Source organism: Embiotoca jacksoni, unplaced genomic scaffold, assembly GCF_022577435.1.
Source record: "Embiotoca jacksoni isolate LCO1_2020_lvr unplaced genomic scaffold, fEmbJac1.0.p SCAF_11, whole genome shotgun sequence".
Lineage (NCBI taxonomy): Eukaryota > Metazoa > Chordata > Actinopteri > Embiotocidae > Embiotoca > Embiotoca jacksoni.
Window position 1 is genome coordinate 11,200,816 of NW_027185241.1, and position 24,208 is coordinate 11,225,023.

General features: G+C 40.3%; 1 protein-coding gene across 8 annotated transcripts in view; it reads right to left on the reverse strand.

Moving 5' to 3' along the window:
* LOC138194438 (focal adhesion kinase 1-like) overlaps positions 1–24,208 on the reverse strand; it is a 60,386-nt gene that overhangs the window by 27,719 nt on the left and 8,459 nt on the right. For 2 of the 8 annotated variants that reach the window (XM_069143171.1, XM_069143170.1), the window contains exons 2-17: positions 23,766–23,792; positions 11,550–11,830; positions 11,290–11,456; positions 9,018–9,105; positions 8,604–8,683; positions 8,339–8,401; positions 8,148–8,202; positions 7,213–7,353; positions 6,698–6,775; positions 5,642–5,749; positions 4,753–4,870; positions 4,298–4,328; positions 3,699–3,769; positions 3,269–3,286; positions 2,499–2,555; positions 466–486 (exon numbers count right to left, since the gene is read on the reverse strand). In XM_069143171.1, coding sequence (XP_068999272.1) covers positions 466–486; positions 2,499–2,555; positions 3,269–3,286; positions 3,699–3,769; positions 4,298–4,328; positions 4,753–4,870; positions 5,642–5,749; positions 6,698–6,775; positions 7,213–7,353; positions 8,148–8,202; positions 8,339–8,401; positions 8,604–8,683; positions 9,018–9,105; positions 11,290–11,456; positions 11,550–11,786 — 1,333 coding nt within the window. In that variant the 5' untranslated portion in view covers positions 11,787–11,830; positions 23,766–23,792. Of the gene's footprint in view, positions 1–465; positions 487–2,498; positions 2,556–3,268; positions 3,287–3,698; positions 3,770–4,297; positions 4,329–4,752; positions 4,871–5,641; positions 5,750–6,697; positions 6,776–7,212; positions 7,354–8,147; positions 8,203–8,338; positions 8,402–8,603; positions 8,684–9,017; positions 9,106–11,289; positions 11,457–11,549; positions 11,831–19,149; positions 20,852–23,765; positions 23,793–24,208 lie in introns of those variants that run through there. The other 6 variants (XM_069143165.1, XM_069143168.1, XM_069143172.1 and 3 more) reach the window with 5 other exon arrangements.

Consider the following 24,208-nt stretch of genomic DNA (forward strand, 5'->3'; position numbering starts at 1 on the left):
AAAACCTTCCCTCTCACTGCACTTCCTCCTCGAGGCCAGAGTTATAAAAAAAGAACATGCTCTGAGTCAACATGCCTGGTTAAATGATATAAAAATGGTTTTGAACTGTTGCCACATTGTTGTTACTTTCAGCAATAAATAGGTTTTACAGCTGCAGACTGCTTGCGTTACTATTGATTTATTTGGAATGATGTAAATATTCGTTTCACCTTTTTCTCTTTACCACGTAAAAGACACAAGATCAATGTCCAACAACTGGGACTCAGTTCTGAAGCTACCAACAGTTCAGCAAAAACCGACAGCACATCGAACATGAACAGAGGGGGGTCAAATCAACAGGGTACAATACAGAAATAAAGTCTGAGTTTTATTTTACAGTTGCAAGCAAACGTAAAAAGGATCACAACAACCACCAATCAGTGTCATCACAGTACAACCAGAGTTATGGTGCGCTCCAATCATTACCTTGATCTAGTCCATAGTATTCTGGGGAAACGGGTTAGTGATAAGAGACAGAAATAACTAGCTGTGAGTACAGAGAGCCAGAAATTGTTGCTGCAGTCTTTGTTAATTATGTCAATTATGTTACTTGAACAACAGCAGTAATTGTGATTGTGACAGTGATGCAGATGGGTTAGGGTCCATAACTATACAGGGTCATTTTTATTATATAAAATAACTTGCTTGAAGAAATTCGGAGAATTTCATTGTGTTTTGTTAGTTGAAGCGACAAAGACACACACCATTGGTCACCACTTGGTAGTGTGACAGTTTGAAACGGATGTGTTTTACGAGGCAACCACAACTTAAACACCAAATGGTCAATTACTTGGAAACCTGCTGTTAACACAACCAAAACAGTCATCGACACCCTGAAGCTGCTCAGTATCGACATGAACAGCTGAACTTCACCTTCAAAAAAAGGCCGCCTGGTTAGTGCACACTGGATCTCTTCTGCCTCTCTTGTTTGCATATCAGCGGTAGTAATGCAATGTGTTAAACAAACCACGAAACAGCATGGTATACGGCAATGACTTTTTTTGTACTTTTTAATGTGAGTAACCAGTCGTCTACTCTATGCGAGTCTTTAAGTGTGTTTACAACTCAAAGTCCAGAAGACTGAAGTAAAGGCTATAATTTATGAATGGGCAAAAAGCAAAGCCATGTTGGGGTTTGGTTGCATGGATACTTATGCATGTACTTATGATACCCAGGCAACATTTTGTGACAGTTTAAATGGGTCACTTTGTCAAAATGTAGCGAAACATTTTGACTTATCGTCCGGGCTCCATTTCCCACCCGACGTGTTGTGGTGACATCGCCCATCTCCGCTGCCTCTCAATGTTGCCTACTTAGCATCACCACTTAGCACTGCAGTGAGCTTGATATGAACAACAGTCCTAAACCTGGAGAACAGGCACTATCTGCAGCAACAGCAGCACAGCAGGCCCTCCTCATGTTTAATCTCTTATCTGTTATATAAATATCATAAAAGATGATTTTTATTTTTTAGGTAATAATGAAGGGGGACGTTCAGCCTATAAGTATTATACATGAGACCAGACAAACATCTACACTGATGTCACACTCTAAAAAGTAGAGTAAATATAAACACTGATCACTGGGAGTGATCAGTAGGATACAGTGATTTGAAACATGAAACGCTATAATTCAGGCAATGTGCAGAAAATGTGTCAAAAGAATCAGAGGAAGCTTCCAAATCTTATGACAGCTCACTGAAATAAATAGTTTGCAGGCGTAACAACGCACACAATATGCGGTTCAAGTGACTTCCCCTTTTAAATAATATGACTGCATGTGACGACGGAAAATAGATTCATTCAAACATCAGTCATCCTTTTATTCACCTTTAAAAAGAGCTCAAATATCAATAACAAACTGTTAATCACGGTACTTACTGTAGTTAGCAGATGATATTTTCACTTTATATCAGTCAGTGAAATATTTTTAGGTGCACTAAATGGTACGTCTGAATTTGAGGTAAATTTACAGTCTTCAGCTTCAAACTGATGAATCTGCTCTGACACGTGACTTTAATGTTCTTAAATACACCATTATCTGATGTTAGGAAATAATTACTGGCCCCCTACTCAGATATAGTCAAGGTAATACTAAGAAGAATAAGATTAAAGTAAAATCTTGCAACTGCACAGACAAACAAACCTCAAAACTGTGGGTCTACAGTACCACCACACTCACTCTCTCTCTCTCTCACACACACACACACACACACACACACACACACACACACACACACACACACACACACACACACACACACACACGTCTCCAGAGGACCTTTAATCCTCTATCAATCACCACACCAACGTTCTCACATACACAAACGTGAACTAAGCTTTGTGCGCCCACACAGTATCCTACATGGAGTCCGACGAGGTCCCGATGTCACTTTGTTTCACCCGTTGTCGCATTAGCTGCCCACAACATTTTATGTTTGTGTGTATCTGTCGACTTACTTGAAGGCATTGTGTAGGTGTCCTCCTCATCTATGATCTCAGCATAGTCGTCTGTTTCTGCAGAGCCAGGACAAAGACGGGAGGGGGAAGAGAGGCAAGAAACATTAAGGCTCAGGTGGTGACAAAAAAGAAAGAGAGCTGACAACAAGGTCACATCTGAAACTGACTTGAAAGCAACCGTCTCTGACACAGCAGGAATCAAAAGGTGAAGTACAAAATGTTTAGTATCAACAAAAAATATGAATGCAATTATACTCCAAGTCTCTACTTCTAAAAGCTTCCATATAACACAAACAAAATTTGTTTGTGAGTACACCCTCATATAGACATGGAGGGAAAATTGCACCAGTAACCAAAACACACAATCATCAGACAGAAGTACCTTTCCAAAAGACCGTCACCATACCGACTCCAAACACATACAAAACCATGAAAATGTTCACGTGCTACAGAAGAGCTGGACACAAGGAATGAGACAGTCTAGTATAATGTAGAGGGAGATAGAGAGGCAGAGATAAGGAAAGGGCAGGGATGGAAAGGTTTTTTTCTTTCCAGAGAAACAAGCCGAAGAAAAACAGGTTGAGTCATGGATAACACCAGTTGCAAACAGAGAGAGAGAGATATACACACACACACACACACACACACACACACACACACACACACACACACACACACACACACACACACACACAGGAAGCTAAATGTAGACACAGCAGGAATTCCATTGTTACAAATTAAGGACGTTTTACAGAAAGAATGTTGTTTACCATCGCCGCTAATGTGACCTGCAGCAGCCACATACAGCATGAAACACAAACACAGAGGAGAGAAGCATTAGTTTTACTGTTAATAAGGTAGAAATGATAAGGGTCACATATATTGTTTAATAATTTCATACTTTACTCAAGGTCATTTTAATTTCAAGCTATGTGAATATGAGTTAGTCAGAGGTCAGTAGACAGTCAGAGCAGAGACAGAGTGACAGTGACTAAAGCTCTCCACGAGGACATCTGGCCAGACAAGGACTCTCCACTGCACACACAGATGGGGCTTTATAGAGGACACATCTATGAACCCTTTATCTCACTCTTAGCAGTCGCTGTCATTCATGACATTTAGAGCAGAGGACAGAAAAGCACACGGACAGAAGTGCAACAGACCAATTGACAAAGAGGAAAACGAGACAGGGATTTGTACCTGAGACACAAACAGCTCGGGTCCGAACTCCTTCCATCCGTTTTTCCATCCGCTTCTCATGATTTGAAACTCTGGAACAGAGACAAGACAATATTTTTTATTATGATTTGGCTAGTATTCAGAATGAACCTCTGTTTGCAGCTATGAAGACAGTAGTGACCAGAGACATGGAAGATCCTCCCACATCCTGTCATGTGTGCTGCTTTCCAGTGTCAAACATGATAAAAACAAGAACCAAAATGTGCATCTATGTTTTATAAGGAATGTTTGCATTCACTATATGAGCAAGTCAAGAGCTTAACTTTTTACAGAGATCAAGATGTTGCTCTAGATTTTAGCCACGAAGTCAGAAAAAAACAACTGAAGTCAGCATACAATAAAAACTGACATGCTTTAGGTTAATTATTACATTGTCCTCAAAAGAAAATGTGTGAAACCATTAAATAAAAACAAAACACAAGACAAGTAGAAGCAAAGAAATTGGAGAATGTTTTCTTATCCATCACCAGACCCTTGGCTACACCTTGAATGTTTCAAAAGACACTTGATTTTTACTTTGTACAGCTCCTAATATGCGTGAGTGGAATTAGTTGACTTACTTTGGTATAGAAGGCAGAGCTCTGTCTCCCTCTGGAGAGACAAAACGAACACATGAATTAAACACATAGCAGACTGGCTTCATGATAGAGCCAAAGCACCGTTCTTTTCAGCCAGGGCTATTTTTAGAGAAGACTAGCTCCGAACGCAGGCTGGTTATTCAAAGTGACAAACATAGAGCCTCATGAGCCACGATCCGATTTGACTACAGTTTGAAAGACAACTGACAGCAGTTTCAGACTGGAAAACTATTCATGGTGTGAGGTGATTTTTTTTTTTTTTACTGCCACCAAATACACAACACAAAAATGATCAGGATCATCATTTAGCTGTGCACAACCATGACACGCCGATGCTGCAAAAGACCCTAAAATATAAACATCTGACCGTATAATGAATAAAACAACACGAGGGTATAAGAGTGTAGTTATAAAGTCAGAGAAGATGTGCCTCCTACCTTTGTGGACTCTGACAATGAAGGAGTGAGCCGCCGAGGAGACAAGACGGCAGTAACCGTCAATCAAGTCAGCCATGTTTTCTGCCGTAGTCAGCAATGCCGTGGTGACAGTAAGGGGCTATACACACACACGCGCGCGCACACACACACACACACACACACACACACACACACACACACACACACACACACACACACACACACAGAAGGATTAGTGTATGAGTGGGACAGAGGATTGCTTCAGTGACACAATGACAGCTTTATTATGTCTACAACCAGTGCGTGCACACGCATTCGCGCACACACACACACACACACACACACACACACACACACACACACACACACACACACACACACACACATACACACACACACACACACACACACACACACACACACACACACACTCCTATACAGATACTGTAGTAATGATGCACACACGCTTTTCCATTAGTACTGTCCTGCTGTGAACACACGCCCACTCTGACACTCAAGAACAGATACAACAGCGCCTTTACACTCCCAAATGTTGTTTCCTTTTCCCCCACTATCTCTTCACTGCATTTGTCCTTTGCGGTAAAACAACCTAAAATAAAATGTTTAAAAAGTAGAATAGAGTATTTTGTGTTTGTTACACATATAAGCAATTATTTTGCTTTTTACCAAATAGAAAGAAACAGACAAGAGCTTCAAATCTGATATCATTTCAAGCCAACAAAAGCAAAAACACAACCTCTGCATAGGTGCAACGTGATTTTGTAATGTATGTTTTAGATGAGCATATAAGGCTCTGGAATGAAAGCACAATATCCACATGAATCCCTGGTTTAATGATTGATGAAACAGAAAAGGCCAAGTGAAGAGGATACAAGGTGTGTATTTCTACCTCTGGAGCTCCGGCTACGTTCAGCTGCAACATGCCTTTCCTGTCCTTCTCTTCCAAAGCAGAGTACTGGATGGACTGGACCTGATTAAAGTTAGCTAAGTGTGTGGGCTGCAAAGACAAACAGATACACAGAGCAGAGGTATTATAAATCCTGTATAATGTACAGTATAGACAACACATCATAAAAAAAATGTCACTTTTTAATGTAAACCAGAATATAATTATTAAGAAACCTACTTTCTACTTCTGGGACTCATCAGAGTCTTTCAAATCCAGAATAAGTCAACTTCAAGGGGCTGGAAGTCAACTTGAAATATGACTGTGCCTCAGGTTTCCAAAAGAACATTTCTGACTAAGTAGTATTGTTATAGTGTGAAACATTAGAACTAAGTAAAAGTGTAAGAAGTCACACCCTGATTTTCAAAGCAAAGAGGATCTTTCTCAGCATCAAATCCAGGTTAGACTGATGGTTTCTACTGGGGGGCAGCAAAACACTCTACAACACCGTGAAGATCAATCATATGATCAAAACATCAATACATCAAACTTTGTTAAATGAGATAGAAAACTATGTCACAAACAGAATCTGCTAAATAAATAACTCAAAACTCCAATCAGCAAAAGTACTGTCAAAAGGAGGTCTTCTAGTAGTGATCTCAAAGGACAAGTAGGGATCTCTAAACCACTTTTCAGCAGTGAAACAAGACCAAACTCTGAGGGTTTACTAAGACATACCAGTATTTCTCAGTGGATGAAGGAAAAAAGTTATATTTATTGATGAATCCAGGTTTGAGTGTATGTATGGAGACAAACAGGAGAGAGAACGATACCAACAGTGAAAAAATTAGTCGGGGGGATTTTGTCCACTCTGGATTTGGACACCAAGACGAATTAGTCTGAAAATATGACGACTGGACAGGCCCAACCAGTAGAGGGCAGTATGGTGGATTGCCACAATGTCCTCCCAATTAAAAGCCGGCAATATACAGCAGTGTTGAAAGTCTTAAGATCAGAAAAAATACCGGACTGCGCACATTGCCCTGTGTGCATACTCACCGTTGAGCCCTTATCTGTGAGGTAGCTGATTCCTTCCTCCGGTCCGATAGCCAACTCTACTGATATTACCCAACTACACTGGAGGGGGAGAGAGAAAGACAGGATATGTCATATCCCATCAAGGCATCTGCTTTAATAACTCAACATAGTACTGGCAAAAAGGTAACACTGAAATATTAAAGACTAAAACAATTCCATTATTCTCATGCTCGTGCTCTCAATACTTTTGACATTAAATGTCCTCCAGAACAGATTAAAGTTTGCACTGTGTAAATGATGGTAATTATACAAAGCTGTGAAGAACAGCATAAGAACAATACTGATACTAAGTAGGACTGTGGAACAAAACTATAATTATTATTTACAAAAAAAGGACACGCCACTTTAAACATGTTCTACTTTGTGCATGCTGAATAGGCTCCCACCCCATGACTTGGACTGAATGTCCAGGTGTAGACTATGTATGAATGGACTACACATGCAACAGGATCTCTATGACTTCAGAGACATCCTACCCCTAAAGCACATTTGAAGCACTCCTTGTCGAAGCGGTAGATGGGAGAGAGTATCTCAAAGAATTTGTGGATGCTCTGCTCGTCATTGAGGTTAGCAAACTGCTTGAAGGTCTGCTGGATCTGCTTACGAAGAGCCTTTGCCTGACAGAGAGCAGGGAGAAGGAGAAAAAAAAAAAGAAGAATTAAGTCTTTCTGGTAGAAAGTTGGTTTAGAGTCAGCTGTAACTCAGCCACAACCCAAAGCAAGAGTTTGAAATAATTTTTGCTTTTGACACTTCTGTTATTAGGCAATGGATGATGTCAAAATGATTACTTAATCACCTAATCGCAAATATTTCAGCTGATAATTTTGCATAATTATCAGAATTGTTTGCATTGAACTGCATAAAAACAGCAGGATGAAATAAACAGAATATATTTCCATCATTGTTGCCACTGTTTGAGGTATGACTGTCACTCTTTTGATGACATCATTTCTTTGCACCTTCTTTCTGCTGTGGTTTATTATTTATTGTCATGAGTGGAAAATTAGCAGCACCAACTGTTTTATCTCGAGGTGGTAAACTTCTCATTTTTCGATTTTCCAATTGTATATACATGAGCATCAATTGACATGGACATTAACGACTCTGTAACAAAGCCAAACACCACAATACATTTGTGAAAACATTTTGGTTTTAAGCAAAATAAAAAAATAAGAGTACAATAATCTGGAGGCAGCAATCTGTCAGATTTGCAGCTAAAAGATGGAAACTTAAGTAAAATAAACAGGAAAAGACAGAGAAATTGCTAATTGCAATTATTTGTATGACAATTACTTCTTAACTAAAATTGAATGATCGTGACATCTCTTAGCAGTGGGTGACCATGGAATAGTTAATCAGGGACATAAAAATCCCAAACTGGGTTTCTATATTTCCAGTGTTTTAACCTCACCTTAAGGGAGTCCAGCAGGCTTTTGGGGAAGAACCTTCTCAAACCAACATCTTTCCTAAAAAGCATTACAATGTGACAACAGTCATCTTTACTTAGTTACAAATTTACTTTCACACAATTTGCTAAAATATATCAAATTTAAATCCAAGGCAACATGGTCTGCAGTGTGAATCCAATAATATAAATCTTACTCGAGTAGTTCATAGTTGGATTTCTTATCAAGGGCGTTGCCGGGCATCTCTCTGAAGAACCTCCTGTATAATTCACACACAGAGGAGACACATTTCATACAAACAGAATCAAATTGTGAATTTTTGGCTTAAATATTGTGGAAAACTTTAATAAATGTAAAATAAACGGAATAATATTCAACCTAACAGACCGAGAGTGGTGCTTTAAGACAGACATCCGTTGTTACTGTGTGTGTTTGACAAATGTGTACTTGTGTTTTCTCACCTTATTTCCAAACAGCCCAGTTTCAGTGCAACATCTTGATCCACCTGGTCTGCTATATGTTGCATGTAGTCACTCTTTACCTGGAGAAGGACAATGGAGCAGCACAATTTTTTTTTATAATCAATTTCTTTTTGGTATTACCAAACACTCGGTAAAGCTGAAGGCCGTGAATGTAAAATGTCACACACACACTGCAAGAGCACTGTGAGCGGTATCAGTTAAGTATCTTTTTTTATTTAGTTCAAGACATTTATGCCTCATTAAGATGGAAAAGAAACTAATTAATCATGTATAATAAAACAGATTCCATCTAATTATAGATATCCAAAACAAATGCACTTGTTTTTGTTGGTTTAGTATTTAGGACACCTTTTATGTCTCCTCTTTTTCAGCGCTCCTGCTGTGTGGCCTCACCTGGTGATAGAGGTAGTTGAGAGAAGGTTTGTCTTCAGAGAAATGGCTGAGATAACCTTTAGGAAGGTACCGCATCCGCAACTCATACCTGAGATTGACAGGGATAATTTCACTAAGTACTCAAACACACGCACACGTAATGTAATAATGTGTAACATCTATTCAATAATGTCCAGCTGGGCCGGTGAAACAGAAGGAGTGTGCATATGCATAATGCTAACAAAAACAAAGACTTTAATATATTTCAAAACCACCATTTTGGCACAGAAGAAATGAAAGAAGTGAAAATCTTAACATTCAAAAATGGATCTGTTTAGTTCAATGTTTTTGTTTAAACAACCTGCAGCATTACGACCAAGAGCTATTTACTAACTGACAATAAGGCATTCATTTTAAAACAAATCCCTACATCTTAGATGCACCTTTTTTAACAAATGTAAAGCATTATAATGTGATTTATAACTTCCATTAAACTGATTTGACAGGCAGGAATGGCAAATATGACACGGAAAAGTGGCATACTAGCTAATACACACAAAATCCTGCAGCCCATCAGTTATTAGAGCAGACAACACACCATACTACATATTAATTAAATGTTTGTCAGTGGGTCATTCTAGGGAAGTAAAGGCGTTTACATTTTTTGTTCCTGATCAGAAGAATCCTCCATCTTTTTCAGAGATTGTGCAAAAATATCTACAGAAATACAGTATGTTGATGCATGTTGCATTTCATCAAAGGGAACTTGGTTTTGCATGAAAACCAAACAGAAATGTTGCTTTCTGTGAAAGTAGAAAATGTTCCTACTTATTGTATCTGTCCAAGACAAAACAGCTTCAATGGATCAGGATAGATTAGTGTCCTGCTCTTCTCCTTATCACTTTAATGACCAACACACGGGCTTGAATCTGAGCTCTTACGTTGCCTTATCTACTCATTATAAAACATCTGGTGGTGCAGTAAAATGCAATTTCACATTTTGCTGATAGTGAACTGAAACTGATAAACTTGTAACACCATAACGCATCATGAGATGCCTGCGGTTACACTTGCCAATAACTGTGTCACAGAAGAACCCAGATTGGCCATTACTGCATATCGTGTCTTGCTATCTTATGAGTGACATATTGCTGTGACTGTTAGGAAGAGAAATGGGTCAGGAGTAGTGAACTCCAAGCTGCTGTGATGCTACAGGACTGTAGTTAGATAACAAAGGAAATCAAGGCTGAAAACAAAATGAATAAAACATCCTTATTCTATAATGAATGAACCACAAAGAGACCGTTAGAAAACAGAAGAGGATGTGTGTTTGTGAGAAAACAGAGAACATGAAAGATGAAAGAAATAAGGATGGAGCAAAGGATCAAAGTGAAAAATTGTGACTGCGAACACACCAGAAAGAATGAGACAAAACATGCGAGGGAGCAGGAAAAGAATGAGCTAGAGTCAGTCCATCCCCTGGGCTGCTACAATAGCTTGGCAACAGCAGAAACTCCTGTGGGCTTGCAGCTCTGCCGCCCTCCAAGGCAGAGCTGCGACAACTGGCGGAGCTCCTGCGCTGTAGGTTAGCAGTGTGAGCGACTCGTTCTTGTTGAATTAATTTCAATTTTAATGACTTTGGGTGCAACACATCAAATGCAGGGCAAAGGACTGAATTGTAAGAAGAGATGTAAACAATATCAAGTGCAGATGGCCAAGCGCCAGCAGTTTGAATGCAGGCTGAAAGCGGACAGAGCAGCCTTCAAACAATATGATAAATGCTATAGAACAGCATGGTAGGCAAATGCATCGAATGAAAGGAAAATTATGGTGTGATTTAATAATAGAGCCAGAATGAAGTACTCATTGCATGCAAACCATGTACTTGTGCACTGAATTCAATCTGACCAGCTGAAATCAAAGAAACACATTTTTACAGTCACTCCTCATAATAGATTTGTTTATCATAATGATAAACCTCTTGTCCTGCTCTGAGCAGAATAATATGTTGTCATTTTATTTGACCTGCTGCTGGATATCAGAATAGCATTAAAGATGGAGGGTTCCCCCTGTATAACCCAAGCCTATTAGTGCGCAAGTGGCCTAAACTACAGACAGAGAAATTGTCAACCACAAGTGATCTTTTAGGGATTATAACATCTAGTCTTGCTCACTGGTCTGAGTCTATAGATACATAAACATTATTCTCTCACACTCCTAAATAGTAAAAGTGAGACAAGGGCAGAAATGAGGAGTGGGAGCAGACAGAGCCAAACAAATCTTGTAACTTTACCTCCACTCCTCTTGGGGGTGCTGTTTCTCATATTTCTCCCTCACATGAGACACGCCCAAGTCAGGGTGTAACCAGTGGAGAGCATCAGAGTGCAAATGTGTCAGACGGAGGCCCAAAGAGGACACACAGCGCAATTTGTGGATCTCTGCTATCTTCTGGATGACACCCTGTGGAAACAAGTGGACGGATGAGCAAAGAGAAATTCAAGGGAATAATAACACCAGAGGGCCAGAGAGGTTTGAAATGTTTGCATGTCTTACCCGGACATCCGTAGCGTCTCCATGCCTAATATTACTCGCCCAGGTACATGGTTCACTGTTTGTCTCAAAGTAATGGAAGATCTTAAGAACCCGGTCCATGGAGCCTGGAGGTCGCTCGAGTCCTCCAGCAGACCCACTGGTGCCGGGACCGCCGGGCATCCCAGACCGGGATTTAACCCCACAACCACCCGCTGCGGAGTGATTGAGATTGGGCTCCAAGTAGGAAGACGATGCCATGCCTGACTCAGATGCTCCTGCTGGGGCTAACTGGCCGTCATATTCTGGAAATGAGATGGGGATAAAGTTATCTTTTTGCAAAAGGAGCAATACACTGCTTTCATGAAAAAGATAAATCAACAATAAAAAATGGTCGATGTACAACTCTCTTCAATTCTTTTAAAACACAAATCTGACAAACCAGCTGAGGTAGTGAAACACTCACTCACACAGCCTCTCAGTCTTCAGCAAAATTACCTTTGACAACACAACATTTACAACAACTAGACAACAAATAACTACAGTGGGAGAGCGTGGAAATACACGTTTATGTGTCTACCAAACATTCACCTATATGCACAAGCTACATGCCAGTGGTTGAGCACGAGTGATGAGGAAGGGTTCAGTCAGTCAGATTCAAATGAGTCAATAAAAAACATCAATACACAAAGTCCTTGTAAATGGATTTAATGGACTGACAGTTCAACATACAACACGACTTTAAATAAATAAATCCTCAAAGAGTGGTAAATACTGCAGTTGTTCTGCGCAGCAAACCACTAAATCAACAAATTGGACCGTTTTCTCAGCCATTAGGTTAAACAGCAAGCTGCTCAGACAGTCTGTAAGCAAACTAGTCCAACATGCAGAGTATTGTAGACGTGTACAACAGATACAAGCTTGCAGCTGAACCTCTCTGGAGTGCCGATCAACCACCCTGACCAGGCTGCATGGCTACTCAGCTTCGGCCTCCTGAAATCTGGTTTCCTAAAAACTGGCCTGACATCATGACGTCGGCTGTGGGTGGATTAGTAAATTGTTCTTGACATGCTGGTGTTGACTGTAAGCAACTCTGACTCATGTTACAGAAGCCTTTCCAACTTTATAGTGAACAATTTGACTTTTTCATTTCTATATACCAAATCAGATAGATATCTGCCAACGTCGATTCCAGATCCGATACCAGCATTGCCTTTATCCCAAATCTATATATCTCAATGAGTGGAAATTACTGAAAACCCAAGCAAACATTAGGCAAAGGATTTCTATGGTGCTAAAATCTGATACTGTAGCCTGCTGTGATAAAAGATGTTATAGTTGAACCAATGTATAGACAGTATTTAAGGTGGCTCAGTTTGTCTGGTCAATACCCTGATACCAATATTTGACACATTGGAGGGTCTCTAGCTCCAAACTTCACGATGTAAGTTAAAACATGTTTTATATTCTAACGCCTAGAAGTAGGTGTGTATCCTGCCTCACATTTACTGTATGACTAATGTATGAGGCTACAATAAAAATGCTGCAGTGCTTAATAAATGCAAACATTTGCAATTTACCAGCACTAAGCAACAGCACAGGCAGATCCTTACTTCTTGCCTCTGACTCTCTTTCACGCATTTGCCCTTTTTAAGTTTCTGATTTATCCCCTCCTTCGACTGTAGGCTCATCTTCACACATCCTATCCTTGAGCGAGACACACACCCAGATGCTTCCTGTGTCACACTGTCACTTCCTGGAGATCCCAGCTGGCTTTGTTGAGTCATCATCACCACAAGGACGGATTTCAGCTGACTGTGAATTCTGGCTGTCAACTGGTGACAAAGGAGACACCACTAAAACGAATCTGACAGATTAATTTCATGGCTCATTTACAGGATTGGGGATGTGATCTTCAACAAAATAGTTTTCCTAAACACCTGTCTAAAATTGTGATGTGCAGCATCATCGTGCAGATTATTCAGAGCTCAAAGGTCTGATTATTTTCATAAAAAATCACTACTGCGAACATTATGTCACTATATTCTGCATTTTTCTGTCTTGTGCTCAGGTCACGGCCTGAATACTTCCCTCTGAGAAAAAAAGGAAGAAAGACACAAACACAGAAATATGGAGATTTATTCAGGGAAAGTTTAGTCAGCATTTTTAACAGCTTAAACTACAGTTGCCTCTTCAAGACAGAAAGTGAAAAACATGCCTGTGTGTGTGTTGGCATGAACATGGGGACTACAACAGAAATGTAAAGGAGGACATTATGTATCTGATGGCTTGACTCAGCAATCTCTAATAAGAAGCTACTGTATCAAAAGTGGATGCGTGTGCACAAGTCCAATACACAGGATTACTTCCTGCGCCTATGCAGACACAATGTACTATATTTTCTTTATGGGGCCTTCTTATGGTTCATTTCTTAAAATTCTCACAGTTTTCTTGTAATTATTGACCTTTTTTATTAGTATAGTTATATTATTCTTTGAATCAATCATTTATTATCTACATTTGGGATGCATGTATGCTTTAGCATCATATTGCTAGAGTGGTTGTTGGACACTAGAGATGTAGCGGTACGTGGATTCATCCGAACTGTCGTGGTACAGATGTTTCCGTTCGATAGATGCAGTCAAAAGGAGAATATGTGATATGTGCTATATGTGTGAAGATTGATCAACATAATGAGGAACAACATTTTTCAAGTGCAAGTTCCACCAGCAACACTTAACTTATAAGCTGTTAGCCAGTTACTAACCTGCCATGATAAGCTCAGCTCAAGCTGACTGGCGTCTGACCACTGGGTCAGTCACACGACGCAAATGACACAGAGGACCAAAAAGATCCACCTGCTTTTCTAAGATCAGCTGTGCGGGAAAATGTCAGGTTCCCGAGCAAATTACGATAGCAATGGAGAGCGAGTGGATCCGACTAGGACGAGCCTTCCTGCATGGCCACAATCTGCGATTTCTCTGCACAGGTTGTTTGGGTCAATCCGATCAGCATTAAGCATAACTAAAGCCCATGTGGCTGTGTGTTGTCAAAAAGACAGCGCTGCTTTATGCCATTTTTAAAGCTGAAATTTGGTTTAGTTTCTGGTTCTCAGGAAGATTACTGTCGGACTCACATTGATCTTTTGTATGTGAAGTGCTTCATCTTATTTGCTCAACTGTCAAGGGATAGAAACCAAATAAATAAATAAATAGCTTACCAGGAACAATTGCCGGTCTAAATCTTTTATAAAAAAAATATATTATTATGTACAGACTCAGGCAATACATTAAACATTTCCTCCATTAGTACGGACAGTAACTTTCTGAAACAAAATCATGTTATGTCTACTAGTGCAGTAGACAACTGTACTAGTTATATGGTTTAGCAAGCTTCTTTTTGCAGTTTAAGAAAGCAGCAAATATATATTTTGAAAAAAAGAGTGGAGACAAAGGTTGGAATTTAATATGTTAGGTTCAGCAGATGACTCCTACTAATTTTTTTCATGCCGTTTCTAATAGTACTCTCATAGTAGAGTAGTTGTAATGCATATAAATCCGTGTATAATGGTCACAGACCCAACAGACCTTGAAGGCTTTAATACAACAGATTAGTGTAGATCATATTACAAATACCCCACTTACTGTGTCACTATCATCATCCAATTAAAATGACATAAATACGGCTGTGATACTAAGGTGGCTTCTTATAATCCCTAAAGCAATACCACTACATCATCATCTATAACAATACCGACAGCCTTTTTAATAACTTCTGACTCTGTGAAACCTATCATCACAAGAATACATTTAAAGATAAAGTGTAATATTATACTGGCTCTTTATGTACTATTAATACATATTAGTGAGGGTTTTAGAGTGAAGAACCTTTATAATCCCTCTTCTGTTTCTTTATGGCCGCTGAAATTTCAAGCTTCATAAAAAGGCACAAACATAATGGCTTTGTATTTCACGGCTTTCTGAATTTTTTTGGTTTTTTTTTTTGTTGCATTTTATACATTTGATGTGTTTTGGTTTTTTTTAACAATCCTGAAGAAGCTCCAGTGTGGCAAGCCGGGCCTTTTAATGCACGTAACTCTCCTGCTCTCTTTCCCCATATTTATCTCTGTCTACACTACTCTATCTGAATAAAGGCAAAATGTCTAAAATATAATCTTAAAAAACAAACAATGATCCTGATATGCCTGAGCTTTTACCCCAGAGTGAGTTTACCTGGAATGATTAGTGTGTTTTTATGTGAGCCCCAAAAAATACGTCTTTTCATGATCATTTTTACATTATGTACAAAACTGACAACATCCACTGACCATGTTCTGTTTCTGATACAGCATAATGTCCATGACATTATTTCATTTAAGCTTACTGTGCCAGAGAATATTTTGTGTTTGGTAGATATTAGAGGATTTACATCAGTATATTTTATAGTTTTCAGTTGGAAACAGAAATAGGAACAGAAATCATGTTACCCCAAAAAAACAATCTACAGCATATTTTTCTGAAATGCAGAAGACCAACATTTGCTGTATTTTACAGCGGGGGGTACTGAATATATGAAAAAACATTCGTTGCATATAACCCTGTCCTGAGTTATGATGTGGTTTCCCGACATAGCTTCAGTTGTTTTAACAGCACTCGCTGCAGCTTTCATGCCTCGTCTCAGAGGAACATGTTGAAAAATGTATTGGGGGCATTATTTTGACAGCAACTTCTTTTTAAATAGAAGCAACTGCACCAGATGAGCTAGAGTCACAGTCAGCCATATGCTGCTTTTTCACTCCCTCAGTCAATAATCAGATTAGATACAAAGCACTTAAATGTTATGACATACATACACACATAGTACAATTGTGACATACACGTAGCCATAACCTAAATACCACATCGAGCTTTACTAAATCCTATTAAAGAGCTATGAAATACCTACAACTCGGCGGGCATATGGCCACTTTATGCTCCAAATACTGTTACAACATACACAAGCAAGTGTACTGAAAGTAAGTTTGCCTGTTTTTTAGTAGAGTTTATCAAAGCAGGTTGTGCTTATGCCGACTAGTGATGGGATTGGTGTAATGTACTGAAAATACTTGTGATAATTGCTTATTAGCTCAGATATTGTAAGCATGATGCTTTGTTCACTTAAAATGGACAGGAAGGACTGTTTAGTCTTTCAGCAAAATATCTAAAGTAGTTATGAGTGAATATAAAGTGTGGATATAAAGCTCTTTGTCTGAGGATAGTTTGTCGTGCAGATCAATAGTTTTTGCCATCAGACACTTCATTATTGTTAAATAATATCCAGCATAGAAAGCCCTGACACCTGGGATGTTTTCTGCTAAATAGCATTGCCTTCCTGTGCATTATGCCATGGAAATAATAACAACAGACAAAGCGACCATAAAACAGGTTATGGTCCACAGGCTGTCCTTCATCGCTAAATCACATTTTGGAATCTACAATTTATGGATTTCAGTGGACATTAATTACCGTTTTAAAATAGCTGCACCACACAGCTCAGGACAAATTAAGACGCCTCTCATTTGCACCAATTTCTACTCAACATAACTGCACTAAATTCCCACATGAAAGCCCTCATACATTTAAAAGGAGAGGAATCAAATCAACTAGGCCATGCCGGCAGCCAGGAGGGGAGCAGGCAGCTGCCAGGCCCACCACCCCCTCTCTCAGTGGGGCTCCACTGACTGACAGTCAGCCTGTTAAAACCACAGAAGGCTGGAGTTGAGCTCGGTCCCGTAGCAGCAGCAGGAGGACGGTTTATCTCTTCGTCTAACGGATATCTGGGTTACTGGGGTTAACCTGACCCAGTAGAAGCCGAGGCCTCTTCATCATTGATTATTCCTCACATTTATCCTCACACTTCACGCCTTCTTTCTAAAGTTTGCATCTTTTCCTTTCTCTTCAATTCCTCATCTACCAAATCGCTGATCCTTCTTTCTCCATCTTTTTGCCCTTCATCTGTAACTCTTCTCTTCTGCCCCTCTTAAACTCCTCCTGACGCTCTTCCCTCATGCTTACAAGCCTTTTAGTTCCTGCCTTTCCATCTCCATTTGATCCTCCTGTCCTATTGAACCACATCTCTTCCTTCCTCCTTCTCATCTTACTCTCATCCTCAGACAATTTGCTCTGCTCTGCCCTCCCCCTCTTCCGCAATACTTATCTCTCCTTCTCGGACGCCAACGATGTGCATTATCTGAAGCCAACGACTGAGAAGAAAAAGAGTCTAACCATTAGCTGTGTATCTATATACATATAACAGTTTAATACTGACTAAAACAAAAGAACCAAGGGACCAGCACTAATGCATATGTACTTATATTACTTACGCTGTGCGGACATAAATCTATTTATACAAATCATACTGTTGGGACTTGCCTCCCTTTTGAGGAGAAAAAGTAAACCTACATGATGTAAATTATTGTTTTTGTATGAAGATTTGCTTTAAGGTTCCACAGTCAATCTATTAACCTTATCATTACCTTTCATCCATCCATTATCTATATCCTGAACAGGGTCACGGGGGGGCTGGAGCCTATCCCAGCTCAGGTAGGGTTCACCCTGGACAGGTCACCAGTCTATCACAGGGCCAACACGTAGAGACAGACGGAAACAAAGACCATTCACGCCCTCATTCACACCTATGGATCACACCAATTACCCTGAGACGCATGTCTTCGGATGGTGGGAGGAAGAGTGCCCGGAGAGAACATGCAAACTCCGCACAGAAAAGGCTGAGGCCCAGATTTGAACCTGGAACCTTTTTACCGAGAGGCAACAATGCTAACCACTACACCATTGTGACCCCTCATTACTTTTCAGTACAACTATAACCCAAATTAAATTGTGGATCCTTCATTTGGCATCATACTTTTTTTACTTAAACCAAAGTAAAAAAGATTGTTGTGTTTAAGTCTGTTTCACCTTTACACGCTCCTATTCCACTAAACCAAGTGCTGTCAACATGACATCACATGGACTGACAAATTACACTGTCATTAGCCAGTTTGAGTGGCTAATCCTACAAGAAGTTGCTGGGGAATTAAAAACAAAGTTTATTTTAGTAATTGAGAGCTGGTCATGCAGCAATTCACTGCACCTTTGGCAGCCTCTTTTATTCTCAAGTGGTAAAAAGGTCTCAAAGTGACAGCTGGTATCAAATTTGTAGTCGCTGCTGCAATTGGATCTAATCTGTGATAAATAGTGACAGACAGCAGAAACAGGGGACAGAATTTAGATGTCTTGTAGCACATTGTGAAAATATTACAATCAAAACAAAAGCCCAGGGTGATGAAATTCAGCTCTGCCATCTTAAAGGAGCCTATCTGTCAAATCAATCTCATCAAACCATATCCAGCTCGGCGCGTTGGCAAACATGAATGTTGTAAATTATGGATCGCACTGTATTAAAGAATGCTTAATATCGGAGAATCAATAATATATCTACTACTATAGTTGTGACTGGTAAAGATGTTGTAAAATAAGCAGTTGACGGTAACAACAAAAAATGCAACTACACCCTGCATTTCACTGTTTGCCAGTTTACATGTGGCATGTTGCGACTGACTCAACTGACACTTGTTCGTACATACTTGGTAAGGGGTGCTGTGCGTAGATGCAGGCCCCCTTGCTCCAGCAGAGGGGGATGCAGCCGCTGTTCTCCATTTGCTCTGTTGGGGGAGCGGTTCCGGGTCTGGCCACGGGGCCCAGACAAAACTGCTGGGCCCCAAAAACTGCATAGAGCCAAAGACTAGGACTGATTTCTAATCTTTTGCTTTTGGCAATTATCAAAAAAGGAAGGAAAAGCAAGAGCTATCCAAAAATGTCCCCCAAAAAATTAGAAGTTGAGACGTGATGTGATGTTAACTGGGATCTTATCATTCACAGGCATATCCATTGTAGGAAGAAATCCATGAAAACCAGTGTCCCAGTGTTGTTACTGACTCAAGTAGAGGAAACACCGGTCTGTCGCTGTCACTAAATTAGACACCTATCAACAAGGTACAAGTCCAACTGATAGAGAGGCTCCTAATGTTTTCACTTTTAAATAAGAGATTAAGGTCTGCTGTCCATACTGGTCTGAAAACTGAATGTACAGTATCTGGTGAGAAAAATCCAAGCTACTGATCACAACACTGCAAATCAGTCCTCTGCAACTTGCTGATCATATCACTTCAGGAAGTGACTTGGGGTCCAAGTCTTAGTAATCAATCCGTCCAATTCACGTCATGACCTTTCACCCAGCAAAATACCTTTCCCGTTGTGCAATGTGATATGTAATGATCCCCTGTCAGGAAGCTCTTTATTTCGCTCCTTCAAGTCAGGGAGATTGAGTCCCCGAGGGTGGAGATAATTCAGTCATTTGCTCAAGGGCACTTCAGTATGGTGGAGGCTTCCAAAACAGATACTCAAGGCTCCTCTGGTTGACGGATGATTTCGTTGCCCATCAGGCCATGCTGCAGTCCAATAAATCCTCACAAAATATCATATTCAGGTCATCGGTTCAGAATTAGTGATCCGGTGTATCAATCCTTGATGAGAAATTCAAAGGTCTCTTCCCAGCAGCCACAAAATCTAAAGTCACAGGTTTGGCGTTGTATGTCAAATTTCCAGGTTACAAAATAACACTGACAGACCTATTGCTGGATTAGTAGGACACCATATAATTACGTCAAAGGACAATTTTTTTTTTCCGAGAAAGGCTGTAGTTTTGTTCTGTAAATCCACAATGTTGTCCAAAGGGAATGGCAAAACGGATCACAGGAAGAAGAAAAGAGAAACGGGCATCAGTGAAAGAAGAGAAGAAAATGTAGGGCAGAGAGGGGCGTAGAGAAATGGAGCATAGTGAGGGAGACTAAGATGACAGAGACCAATGCAGGAGGGAAAAAGGAAAGCAAAGACAGGGAAAGAAGGATGCAGAGAAAGTAAGAAGGAAGAGATAGAATGTGACTCAAGGATGAGATGAAGAAGAAGAAAATGATCACAAAAAAAAGACAGAAACTATGAAGTGCAAAGAGAAAGGAGGAGAAATAAAGGTAACGGGATGAAGAGAGAAAGCGGAGAAACCCCAGGGAGAAGCTGAGCCTCACGTCCTCCGAAGCTTTCCCACAATGCTCAGAGTCTGCAGGAGTTAACCAGGTCAAAGCAGGTATCTTAACGCTACAGAGAGGGACATAAAGTGACGGAGACCTAAACGAAGAGGTGGAGCAAAAAAACAAAAAATAAAAAAACAAAAAAAGGCAGGAACAAAGAAGTTGCGATGCACAGCCAGGCAGGATGAAATGATGTTGCAGGAGTGGGTTTGATGCAGTAAATCCGTTTCGAAGTCAGTCATCCGTGTGTTGTTTAGCCTGGCTTCTGAAGACTTTCTTCTGTGGCGGCGAAAGAGCAGCTGGATCACAAAGTCATTCCCGACCTCTCTCGCTCTCTCTCTCTCACACACTCACACACACACACACGATGCCGCAACCAAACACATACACACTGTTTATCCAGCGAAATCCTTGAGCAGTCAAACTGAGTGCACCAAAGAGACTGTAGAGTGAGAAAGTGTGTGTGTGAGCATGTGGGTAAGCAGGTCGTTGACTCTGTGTGTACTTGAGAGAGAGAGAGAGAGAGAGAGAGAGAGAGATGAAATATGAAATCAAGTAACCTGTGTGTCAGCAAAAGTCAGTGTGTGCGTGTACGAGCCAAGTGTTTCTCCTCTGCTGTGTTTTTGGTAAAAGCTGCTGTGACCACGCAGCGAAAAAGCTGCTCCCATCACTAACAGGAAGAACCAGAGGGGGAGGGGGATGTGTGTGTGTGTGTGTGTGTGTGTGTGTGTGTGTGTGTGTGTGTGTGTGTGTGTGTGTGTGTGTGCGCGTGTGTAGGTCAGAGAAGGAGAGAGAGGAGAGGAGGAAGGAGAAATAGAAATATTGTAATTGAGACTTGATGCAGTGGAAAGTAGGCGAGCTGATTGGACAGGTAAAGGCTCTTAATCCACACGATAGCTTTAATAAACAGGCACTCACAGGAACCATGACTCGGGATCAGTGCTTAGCCACTGAAAACAAACATTCTTCACTCCTACAACACTCGTTTCTCTGTATTTGTCCTCACTTCCCCTCCGCCGTGTCCGTCGGACTCTCCTGCCCTCGGCAGGTCTCCACTGCCCTCTGTCCCCACTCGCTTTTCTCTCCTCCACTCCAGACACATTTCACCCACTCCTGCGGCATGCTGGACCTTCGCTGGCAGCAAAGCACTCTTGACATTCACTCGCTCTGATGTGACGGAGCGCAGGATGATTGTGAACGCTTTAAAGCTGAACTGAAGCTGCAGAAACACTGACAACAACCACACAGCGGGGGATGTCGAGAGTGTTTGAAATTCTTGTCGATTTTACACCAAAGAAGAAACGGGTTTAAATGCTAGGATGCCATACCTAAAAGCTCCAGTGTGGTACTTTTACATATAAATGAATTTCCGTTACATTTAACTTGCTAGCAAGTTCACACAATGCTCATTAAATCTACCACCGCCAGATGAATCTGTTTGTATTTCACAGTATGCAGAGTTTTTACATCTTGTGTGTGTGTGTGTGTGACGAGATATTCCCGTGCTGGCCAGGTGAGTGCATGCTGTGCTCTGTGGACAGAGGGTGCTCACTATAGACATCCGCCAGCTGTGCCAGTCAACTCCTGGTTCGGCCGTATGCTAATTTGATTGATAAAATTATTCAATCATGCATCTCCGGTAGACTTTCCAACAGTAGCAAAAGACTTTGCGATGCCGATGATGCAAGCATGTGTCAACCGTGTTTCTGTAGTTACTCTCCCGAACAAAATGTAAGACAAATGTTTTGCACTGATTTTATATTAAAACAAACACAATACAGAATTTCAACGTAAACTACCACATGCGTGCCATAAATCACTATGAATCCGCACCACAGCTCCATGTTCAAGAGTTCATTTTGAGGTGTCATTCTTTAGTACATCAACATGTAAAAATAACACAAAAATGAGAACTAGAAAGTGTTTGACATTCAGAGCACAAAATTATTACATACTTTTACTACTTTAAACTTGATTTCAGACTATATATATAGCACATTAGCTTCTAAAATTTTGTTTAAACTTTATATATAGAAAGTTGGTTGGCTGCATATGCTCTCTGTATAGTAACCCACTGACTAAAGTTGATTGGAACAGAAACCAAATAACAACATACTGTACAGAGTCGTGTAATCAACTAGAAAACAAACAATAAACCATACGAGCTCAGGTACAGCCATCACAAGCAGGTAAAAATCAATCTGGTCTTCAAGTTACAGAGAGGAAAAAGTGTAAGGCAGCCAACCCGAGGCAAGCCGTGACTCCAGATCTTTGAGTCTCATCGGCATTTTAAACTGTCAAAGGAGATCATGTGTATCCTAACAGAGTTGAAGAGGCTCCATCATAAATGTGCCCTGCTGCTGTTATTTCCTATGCAAAGTTAGTAAAACTGTCTTTATTATACGTTTCCGTTAAACTCAATCTTAACCAAAATTTTGGCAACACAGCTTCCACTGGAGAGTTGTTCAAGTTTAAGAAATGTAAATCATGTTTGGGTCCTTCTCATGAATGACAGGTTCTCAGCTCCAGACCTACAACATCCTGCTCGAAGATGTATGATAGTATCAACAGTTACCTCGCAACAGCCAAGGAGAGAGACTGGAGCCAAGGGTCATAAAATGTCTTATCTATACCGTGAAAATTATTCAGCTCTAACTTGATCCACTCCACGACACACACACATGACACCAGCCCTCTTTAAGTCTGAGTCATGATGAAGAGCAAAGACATCACGTCTTTGGAAAAATAAAACATGGCAGCAGCACTGTTATTCATTGTGAAAAATTAGACTGAACTGTCATTTACATTTAAAAGGGCTACATTACTTTGACCATTAAAACCATTTAAAAACAAAGCAATATTCAAAGAGGATGCAAAGGAAACCTTCAAAATACAGGTTTGAGTGAAGGTTCTTCACACACTGTACAAGTATAAACTGCACACACACACACCTAGAGGAGTGCATTGTGGCACCAGCTGTTATCTAGTGGTAAAGGTTTTTACATTCTTTTAAAATAATAATGCATTTCAATTCCCACCATTAGACAGGTGGTTACAACAATACACAAGTGTATTGAAAATAGGGAAAAAAAACACATGTTCAAATTTGTACTCACCAGCGTAGTATGATATTCTGGAAATGTCTGAAACAGAAAAGGGCAAGGGAGGAGAGGGGGGGGGGGAAGAGGTTTTACTTTGATAAATTAGTGAATATAACTCAGGGACTTACACAGTGAATAATTCACAGTAACAGCATGTCATCAACTAAGCCGAGGCATAAATGAGAGTCAGCACACTACAGTACGAGTTACTGTAGCAGAGTTACTGTAAGAATGTGGCGGTCCTGTTCACCTCAACAACCCAACAAGGTGGCACATTTTACAGGCATTTGTCCACGCACCTCACCAAGCACTTAAGTAACAGATGTGTCATGCATGCCAGAGAGAAGATCATTTGTTATTGTCTATTTGCATATACTATAAGGTTTTCGTTTGCCTAAATACTGCACTCTACTGACTACCAACTGATAGAGACAGAGCTGGAAAAAGGGAGGGCAAAG